The sequence below is a fragment of the Caloenas nicobarica genome, chromosome 1 (assembly GCF_036013445.1).
Source record: "Caloenas nicobarica isolate bCalNic1 chromosome 1, bCalNic1.hap1, whole genome shotgun sequence".
NCBI classification, from domain to species: Eukaryota; Metazoa; Chordata; class Aves; order Columbiformes; family Columbidae; genus Caloenas; species Caloenas nicobarica.
In genome coordinates, this window is record NC_088245.1 from 63,774,798 (window position 1) to 63,784,867 (window position 10,070).

The following is a 10,070-nucleotide window of genomic DNA, read 5'->3' on the forward strand; positions in this document are numbered from 1 at the left end:
TGGCTTCTTGCAGAGCAGTGCTCTGAGCCTCAAGTGATCAGTGCCTGGCCATGTGTCCCTGCTCTGGCACGCTGCTGGCTCTGCCCCCCCATCTGCCACTTGTCTGAAGGATGGTGGGGAACCAGAGTTTGGGCCATGAGCTGTGTCTGTGTCTTCCAAAGGGAGCAGGTGCATGTGAGGAGGCAATGGAGCAACCAGTGACTTGGGGGCGGTGGAGGCAGTTCCTGCTGGGAGGGGTGACACAGTCTCTGTGCCTTCACATTTGCCCTTAGGGATCAGGGGTGGGAATTTTCCAAGAGTATCCTAAGGCTGAATCCATTTTCCACTGTAAGTGGGGCTAGAGGAGAGCTCCAGACTGAGGTCAGAAGTCCTTGACAAGTCATTGGACATCACGGCTAAGAGAGTTTGATCTTCTGCTCAGGTCGCATCCCTGGCCCTCTTGTCTTGTGTTGGCCATTTAAGAGCAGCCGTGTCTGTGGGGCTGGTACGCTCTGGCCAAGTGAGCTACTGCTAGTAATGCGTTCACCTTCCAGGACCGCTGGGCAAATGGGCTCTGGAGGGTGTGCACGGGGGTCTGCAGGGTCCCAGTCTGCAGCGCTGCTCCCAGGGGGTCGATTCTCTGCGTAGCGGTGAGGAATGACGCTTGCTTTGCCTGTCCATTTTCCTTTCTCTGTCTCTCCAGGTAGCAAAATGAAATTCCTCCATAAAAAGTAAGAGTGAAGCGCATCCTCATTCCACGAAAGAGAATGGCTTTACCATTTAACAGCAATAAATCAGACTATTATCAACCATTCCCATTCAGCCTACTTCCAGGAGCCAACAGCCTTGGGCGAGCTGACCACGGCCGGGATGTGCTTGCGCAGACGTGTGGTGCCGCAGGAGGATTTGATGGCTGCGAGGCTGCCGGGACAGGTTTCTGGACATCTACAGTACCATGCACTGGACCAAGCACTCTCTGAACTCTGCACTAGCACGTTGCAGGCATCCCAGTGGATCTCTTAGCTAGTCAATTCTTTGTTTTGTTGTATTTTTCTATTTATATTTGGGTTAGGAGAATTATTAACCGATGACTCTTGCCCTGCCTCCTCTCTGCCTGGTGCTGCAGGAGGCCAAAGTGGGACTCCCATGGGACTGAGCAGGCAAAGCTCAGGCATGGAGGAGAGGAGGAACAGAGATATATGGAAACAGATCTCTGCAAAGCAAGGACGCTGAGGACTGCAGGGATGGCGTGGACTGACCAGGAGGAGCTTCCAGGCGAGGGAGAAGGGTGAGGGGGAACCACTAAACCTACTGAGGACTTGATGGGCCAGCCAGCAACCCAGGTGGCTGTGCCAGGGGGTCTTGGCACAAGGAGAGGCCTTTCCTTATGCAGTGTAATTAAAAGCCAACGGTGTAAAAGGCATGTGGACCCTTGGTGTTTTGTGGAGGGGAGAGAGCTGTGTCTGCCCACCAGCCTGCCTGCTGCCGAGCACGAGCTGGAGGGGACATCTAGCAGCTGAGTCCTCGGTTTGGCCAAGCCCTCAGCTTCCCTGTGAGCCTCTCAGCCTGGGTGGCCTCGTTCCCTTGCCTGGCTGCTTGCAGGGGGAGCCCAAAGTGGAGCTCACCTGGGGGGTCTTGCCTGGGAGACCCAATTACCAAAGGTCAGACGGGCTCTCCTTTCCCATCTGGAGTGTTGCTGCTGGGGAGTGTGGTAGGAAGCAGGTAAGGGTAGAGTACCTGCTGCTGCCTTCTGTGCTTCTGGCGGGGGAGGAGGTAGGACCTGCCGTTGATCCCCTCCTGCCTGCCTCTCCGCTGTTTTGGTGAGGGGGTTTCTGGGCAGGTATGTGGAGGTTGAGGGTGGGGATGAGAGTGCTTTTCCAGCTGGTGTGAGAGCCGTTTCCCTTGCACTGATTCTGAGGGCGCAGTTCGGAGCAGCTGGAGCATCCCTGAGGAGGAAGCCAGAGGGCAGCTTTGCTACAGCCCAAAGGGAAACCTCTTCTCCAGCTGTCAGGGGACTGCAGGGTGAGAGCTGCGTGTGAGTACCTTTGCTGTGGGCAGCCGTGCTACACAGGGCTGCCAGAGGTTTTGAAAATGGTCCGGGTGCCCCTGTGGGCTTTCCCAGGCAGGAGGGCCTTGTTTACCAGCAGTGGGGTTCAGAGGAGCTCACCACCACTCGGCAACAGAGAGGGAGCTGTAGGTCCAGTGCTGCTCCGTGAATCTTTCGAAGCCTGTGTTTCCTGCAGTGGCAGCCTCTTCCTTTGCTGGGTTTGAGGACAGAAGAAACGGGTTGTGACGGGTGGTGGCAGGAGCAGGCAGCTGGGTGGGGGGAGAGGTGGAGGGGTCAGTGCTTGGAGAGACGGTGCTTTGCTGGTTCCCAGTGTAATGGGGCTTGTTATGTCTGTGACATGTGCCACTGTCTGGGGACCAGATAAGCTGGGCAGCCTGCCCCAGGTGGCCCTGCTTGAGCAGAGCAGGTTGGCCCAGATGACCTCCCGAGGTCCCTTCCCTCTGGGATTCTGTGGTGAGCACCGTAAATGCCGGACAGCAGAAGTGCCAGGCCAGGCAGGGGCGAGGAAGGCAGCACCTGCCACTCTGTGCTCCCCAAATCACATGTGGGGACAGCTGAAGCAGTGATGGAGGGGGCTGGAGAAGGCAGCAGCATTTATCCCCCCACCCAGGGTTGGGGTCCCACAGGGGTGGCCATGAGGGAGGTGTCAGGAGCTGCCCCTCGTATGTGCTGAGCGAAAATCAGAGCTACTTAAAGTCTAGTGTGTCCCAGGAGGTGGTGGTGGCCCACCAAAGGAAACTGCGGTGGGGATTGAGGTGACTCAAATGCTGTGGTTTGGTTCTCTTTTTAAAAGGTGTTTTTATTGGTAGCAAAATGGGAGTTTGCAAAGCTGGGAGGCACCCACACATGCAAAGGCAGCCAGGATGCCTGCAGAGCTCTGTGTGGTGCTGAGTGAAGCTCATTGTGGCTCAGCTCAGGCCTCCAGAAGCAGATGTCCTACGTGGTCCCCCAGCACGAAGCCTCTGCGTGGTGGCTCAGCATTCCCCTTCCCAAGTGACATTTTCAACAGTGTGGGATTTCACCTTTCTCATGGGAGCCGTGGTAAGGAGCTGGGCGGGTTTGCCGGCATGCCCGATGCTCACGGGCTCCTTAGCTCAGCTTGGACTCATGGGTGAGTGTGCCAAGATACTGGCAGCTTTTCCTGCAACATCTTAATAGCTCAAATTAAAACGGGTTGTGAAATAACCCCGTTTGTCTCATTTGGGGGCTCCAAGTGAGCTCTGCCAGCACAGGGCTCTGTGGCCACTCACTGCTTGTGTTGGCAGCTCTCAGGAAAGTGGGACTCAAACCTACGTAGCATACAAAATCCAAGGAGAGGGGGTGTGAAAAAGCAGCAGTATGAGAAGTGCAGTGAAAGAAACATTTAGAACTGTCTCATTAAGGATTTTAAATGAAACTCGGACATTGGTCTCCAGCTGCCAGACAGCCTCTCCAGCTTCATATTGAGCCGTGCTTTCCCAGGATGAACAGGACCCCATGTCCCTCAGGCCTCTGGATGCTTTGGAGGAATCTTCCTGCAAAGAAAAGTCCCAAGACTGGTTGTGCTGGGTCTGAGCATGGCTCCACCTGTCTTCCCAAGGAGGTTGCCAACAACAGGTGCCCAGAGCAGACTGTGTGAACAGAGCACATAATACTGGGTACACCCTCTATACTATAACCATACACACACACTATATATACTATATATGCCCAAGACGTTATACTTGCCTACTGTACGTCCCACAGCCAAGGGTTTCCCGCACCACAGCTGGTGTCTGTGTGTTTAGTAGCCTTGGATGAGTTTCTCCTCTGTGACTGCATGCATGTGCCTGTAGACAAGCTTGCTCAGGCAAGAGGCCAGTCTGGGGGCAGTACGGGTTTACCGAGGGGTGCTGGAGAACCGGGACACTTGCTCTGCGCAGTTAAATGTTAAAAGCCACGAGCTCTGCTCCCTGATGGTGCCTGGTTAATTAAGTGGCTCTGCAGGGCCCGTGATGCCCGGAGGGGCTGCCCTTACTGACTCCCAGGCCACCAGCTAAAGCCTGAGCCCCATTTCCCTCCTTGGCTTCCCCGCACGGGCTGTTGGCGTCCTGTGAGGGCTCAGGGCACTGGGCAAATCCCAGCCCGTACAGAAACTTATGGGAATGTCCCTTTTATCATACAGTTGTCTGTTTGTCACTGGCAGTGGTCAGTGCCAGCAGGACAGGCAGTCTGACCCCTGTGCAGCCGAGTTTAGGGGACAAGACGCTGCCCTGCACACACTAGGTCTGATTGGGGTTTGGAGGGGGGTAGCCAAAAGGCTGTGCTTGCAGGCTGCTACATGTCGGGGGGTCCTAATGCCGGCGGCCAGGGGGGTGCAGCTTACCTCTCTGCCTAGAGACGGCTTTCAGGTGGCAGGTGCCAGCAGGCAGCTTGCAGGTGTAGAGCCCCAGGCAGCCGCTGCAGTCGGAAGGCTTCTGGCAGGGCCGGGACTGGATGCCGGGGCAGGAGTGCTGCAGGGGGAGGGAGAGACGTGGCTGTGGGGTCAGTGTCCCGCCTTGCCCAGCCCTGACCTGGGACCCCCTCCCGTATCATTGTTCTGTGCTCACACTGCTGAGAGCCCCAGCCACAGGAGCCTGTGCTGTATTCAAAGAGATCTTTTCTGCCTGGGAGCAGCTTCTCGTGAAGTGAGGTTTCTTGTTGTGTTATGCCTGCCCCACAGCTGGTCAGTCATTTTGGACCGACGTGAACTGCTCAGCCCTGGGACTGTGCTTGCGGGGGGCTGTCAGCCCTGGCATGCTGGAGCTGACAGTGGTGCGATGCCTTGGTGGTGAGATGAGCTCAGAAGAGCCTCTTCACAGAATCATAGAATGACAGAGTGTCCTGAGTTGGAAGGGACCCACAAGGATCATCAAGTCCAACTCTTGTCCCTGCATATGACAACCCCGCAGTTCACACCATGTGTCTGAGGGCTTGTCCAGGCTCTGCTTGAACACTGTCAGGCTTGGGGCCGTGACACCTCCCTGGGGAGCCTGTTCCAGTGCTCCACCACCCTCTGGGGGAAGAACCCTTTCCTGATGTCCAACCTAAACCTCCCCTGGCACATCTTCCTGACATTCCCTTGGGCCCTAGGCTGGAGAAGCTCTCGTTAGAAAGCAAAGCCAAGTTGCAGAAGATTATATGATATACTGGGATGCGCGTTTCCTGCTGGATGTTTAGTTTCCACTTGGAAAGGTAAAATAATGCAGTAAAACCTGCAGTAGCAGGACAAGCTGCTCACCAGGCTATAGAGCAAGAGCTTCATGCAAGGAGCTGGAGAAGTCGGGGCTGGAGGATGCCATTTCAGGGGCAGCTCATTACTGCTTTTGGCAGAAAGCACACTAAGTGGCTGGCCCCCGGGGCTGAAGGACTGCTGCCCGTGCAGCACAGCCGGGTGCCTCCAGCCCACCTCCTGGGCACAGCATTTTGGGACACACACCCAGACCTGTGCCTGCCTCCTGACCTGCCCACCACTCGTGTGCGTGGCTGTCAAAACCGCTCTAAGCCTCACGAGGTACAAGATGGGGTTTTAGGGTTGTCACTGCCCACCACCCTTTGCACCACAAGCCAAACAGCGCTGTAAGGCCGTGTTGTGGCTGGCACTTTCACACTCAGCTCATGTGAAATGGTCCAAAAGTGGCTTTTACACCCAAGGTTTGCTGGGACACAGCATGCTCAGCAGCTGCTCCTGCTGCCCTCAGTCCTATCTGCTTTTTATGTCCCCACGGTGCCAGCAGGACTGCCGGCCAGCGAGGCTCTGCGTGGGGGTGCTGGGGCTCACGTGTGCATGGGGGACCTGGTTTTGAAGCTGGGGAGCTGGCTGAGCTGCTCAGGCAGATGCCACCAGCGTGAGGGGAGACAGCAGCAGCCCACGGGTCACAACGCAGGTGCAGTAACCCTCTGCCCGGAGCGGAGGTGCCACTCCAGTCCTGTTCTCCCAAAATCCCAGCCTTGGCTGCCTGGCGTGGCTGTACAGCCAAACTGCAAACGTTTGGGCAATAAAAGTGCTGGGAGCTCTGGTCCAAGCACTGTGCCGGGAGGATGCTCTCCTTCCCAGCACTGCGGTGCAGTGGTGTGTTTTGGGGCTGTCCTGCCTGGCTTGGGTGTCTCTGTCCTGCACAGAACTGCCAGAGCCGCTGCTGGCTCCCTCTTATAACAAGCTCTGGGGAACAGCAACATCCCACCCACCTGGATGCACCCGCAGATCTGTGAAGTGGAGAGAAGGGCCCGTTTCTTTGGTTCCATCCTCTTCGTTACAGGCTCCTAACACCACAAAGCGCAGCCCCCCCAAGCCCTACAGACAGGTCAGCTGAAGGGGCTCAGGGAGCTGCCTGACCCTGGGGTAAGGAGCAGGGGACCGGCACCTCCCCTCGCTCCCTGTCCCCCTGCAAGCCCCCCCCGGTTCAAACCCTCCTCCTTGCTGACCAAGGACGGGCCATGCTTACCGTGTCCCCGTTGAACTTCCCGTAGCCCTCCAGGAGATGGCTCAGCCCCAGGCTCCTGCTGCGGGAAGGCTGTGACGGGACCTTCCGGGGCTTCCTGGAGAGGTCGTGACCGCCACTGCCCCGAGCGGGCTTGGTCATGGCCTTGCTGGGGGACGTGGAGCCGGGGGGGACCTCTTCCATCACCTCCCATGCACCAGCCAGGGGATGGCTGCCATCTGAGCCCTGCCGAGGCAGGTTGTCCCCCCCATCTGCAGGTGGCCAAGGGTCTTCTCCAGCGGTCCCAGCTCTCAGCTGCCTCTCCAGGTCTCTGGCCCAGCGTCCCAGTGTTTCAGATGGTGCTGGGGCTGAGCAGAGCAACACCAGGAGAAGCACAGTGACCGTCAGCGCCTGGACTTTCATCCTCAGGGCCTGGCTTCGCTTGGGGTCCTCCTGCCCAGAAGATGCTGTTGGAGGCAGGAACGGAGGTTCTGCCTCTCTTCCCTGCTGCTGAATCCAGCTGAAGTCATTTTTATAGCACAGGGACCTACCCTGGGGGCACAGCCCTTTTCCCCCGCCCCTGCCATGTCCCACCTCCCCGCTTGCAAGCAAACCCAGCTGCTCTCGTGGGCCCTGTCCCCTCCCTTGCACTCCCAGACGCCACTGCACCCTCCCGCCACGGCCACCCCGTCCCTGCTGCGTGATGGGTGCACACACGCCCGTGCACGGGCGCACGGTGTCTCCCAACTGCGAGCACAGAGTGCTTGAGCTAAACCGTGCTTGAGCTAAACCATGCTTGCAAGGAGGGCTTTTGTGAAGGGGAGGCTGTCAGTAAATGTCTGCGTGAGGGAGAGGGGATATGTACGATCAAAACGGGTCACTTCAGGCTCTGAAAAGGCAGCTGTTATATTTTCACTTCGGTTTCTCGGGCAGGTAATGCTGATGTGATAAAGCTTTGTCAGCTCTCCAGCCCACCCCTCCCACCTTCTCAGCTCTTCACCCAGCCTTAGCCAAATCTGATGGAAAGGCTCAGGGGGAAGGAGTTGCTACGAGCCTGGTGAAAGTGGTATGAGTAGAGGGAAGACACCCAATTAATGCCTCCATCCACTGCAGTGGGAGCTCACTCCTCATTAAACAGCAGAGCCCAGCCCGGAGAGTTGTGTTAGAGCTGACCTGAACAAGCTTGGGTCGGCTTTTACGCCGTGTCAGACACCAGTGATCTGCTCCTCAGTCAAGGGTACTTCCTGGTGAGTGACGTCTATATGAAACAAAGGGTGAGTCCATACTCCAGGCTTACTATCCATCTGGTTCAAAAACCAGCCAGCACCAAGACCCATCTCCACTGGAAATTAGTTTTAATGCGTTTCAGTGTTCACCGAGCTGTTGGCTGAGTACCCACAGTGGCCGTGGTGGCAACCCCTGCATATCACATTCTGGGAGAGAGGAGGTGACTTTTCCTCCTTGCTTCTATGGGAGATGCCTTTGCCCTGTAATATTTGGCATCTCTCATGGATGGGGAAGGGCCAGAACCCTCCACCACGTCACGACCTCCCCATCAGCACCCTCTCGGCCAAAAGTCTGTAGTGATGGTCCCGAGCACCAGGACTTCTCAACCCCACTCACTAGCAGGGAGGGTCACCCCCAGAGCCTTTTTCCACTGAGCCCTGGCTCCTCACCCACCAAAAGGCAACACGTGCACATGCATGGGGCTGGTGTAGAGGTGCTTTTTGTTTAGTGTCATTCTGTGTGCCTGCTGAGGAGTGGCTGGCAGCGCTGGCTTGAGACACAGCATTTGGGTAGGAACAGAGAGCAGATATCTACACATCTGCTGCTGTTGTTTTCTGTACAGGCAGCAAAGGTGTCCTAGCAAAACACAGGTATTTTCATGCACAGTTTTTGTAACAACGAATTGGGACACCGCAGCTGGTGTGAGGCTGTAAGGGCAAGGGATGCTGTTTCAGACGCTGTACCTGAAGCCTGTGCTGAACCCTCTGTGTCCTGTCCTCCCCCAGACATCATTTTGACATTTGTAATTGCACGGGGCATGTTCCCCTGTGGATCAGCTGTGGTTACTGGCTTTCTCACCTCTGATGTGGGAATGGCTGAGCAGCCTTGAGCCAGCGAGCATCCCCGTGAGACCCTCGCAGAGGCCTCTTGCCACCAGCCCACTGCCAGCCCTTCTTACTCCCCTGTCAGCCACCCATGGTCCTGCATAACAGCAAAAAAACAGAGGCAGAGCTGGTGTCTTCCCACCCTCGAGTTTAGTTGCTCAGAGGCTGGAAGACACCTAGAAGGGGTATCTCTAGAAGGTAAGTTACACAACAGACGAGTGAGAAGCTGATTTCCACAGCCAAGCTGGCTACATTAGCTAATTGTCAAAAGGCTGCGAAACAGACTTAATTTGTATAAAACTGATCTAAGTGTAGACGTCCTTGCTAATAAAGCTGCTGGAGGAGTTGAAGGTAGAGGGATAACTGTGCAGCTTTCGCCTGGACAGGGTGAAGGAAGCTCCGCTTGGTTCCTGCCTCTGCTGGGGGCTCACTGTGAACTTGGCAGTCATTTGAACTATACAGCTTGAGTGTCCACCTGTAGACAAGGGCTATGCTTCCCCTCCTCAGAATCACAGAATGGTTAGGGTTGGAAGTGACCTCTGGAGATCATCTAGTCCAATCCTCCCTGGAAACAAAATCCTTAGCCTGAGATTCAATAACGGTATCATGACACTTCTCATTTCAGAGAGAAGGGAAAGTGTGATGGAACATTTTGGTCCCAGCACGCAATGCTCCCCTCCAGCTGGCCACGTGTGGGATGTTTTCTCTGTGAAGTACCCAGTGGTTTGCCAGGTGGCCAGAAATGGAGGCCTGGAGAGAAGGGGCTTGTTCCAACGCTCTGAGGTGTGCATGTGGGTGAGTGGGGTGTTTGCTCTTGACACTCTGGGCTGAGGAGCAAGGAGGAAGAGCCATGTTTAGATGAATATATGCAAAACAAGGGGCAGTCGTCTTCAAAAGGCCACCAGCTAGCCCCTGGTTACCCATCTTTGATCAGTCTTACCTGCTTTCTCCAGGGGCATTGGACTTCAGAGCAAGAAAGTGCAGCGTTCGCTGGCTGGCTTGGGAAGACTGATGAAGTTGTCCCACAGTGTTATGTGCCTGCCAGCTGCACCTTGCCATGGGTTGTGGTCCATGGGACCTCTTGGATAGAAACCAGGAGTGAGCAGCAGGAGAGGACGTTGCTGCTGGGCCCACCTGAAGAGACATGGTCCTAAAGATCTGGGAGTTGGTGACAGAGGAGCTACCATGATAAACAGACAACAGTGACACAAGGTGGAAGAAGGGAAAATCCCCTCAACAGAAAATCTAGAAGGGCTGGAGGGTCAGGGAAGCAAGAGGTCTGAAAGACCAGAAACCAACTTTTGAAAGAAGTTCCCTGGGCTGCGGTCCGAGGGTTTACTCAAGACCAAAACAGGTGAGCATTCTCCTTAGAAGAGGAGGTGAGATAAACTATCAAAAGGCAATAGACAGAACAACCAAGCTGTGATTGCTGTAACCCACCAAAAAAAAAAAAAAAAAAAAAAAAAAAAAAAAGAAAGGAAACAACAGTGGACA

At 55.7% G+C, this 10,070-nt stretch overlaps 1 protein-coding gene across 2 annotated transcripts in view; it reads left to right on the forward strand.

Annotated features, from left to right (window-relative positions):
- The window catches only part of DENND2A (DENN domain containing 2A), a 65,805-nt gene extending 64,407 nt beyond the window's left edge, over positions 1 to 1,398 (forward strand). For both annotated transcript variants that reach the window (XM_065658709.1, XM_065658717.1), the window contains exon 20: positions 683 to 1,398. In XM_065658709.1, coding sequence (XP_065514781.1) covers positions 683 to 714 — 32 coding nt within the window. In that variant the 3' untranslated portion in view covers positions 715 to 1,398. The remainder of the gene's footprint in view (positions 1 to 682) is intronic.
- Positions 1,399 to 10,070: the final 8,672 nt, after the last annotated feature.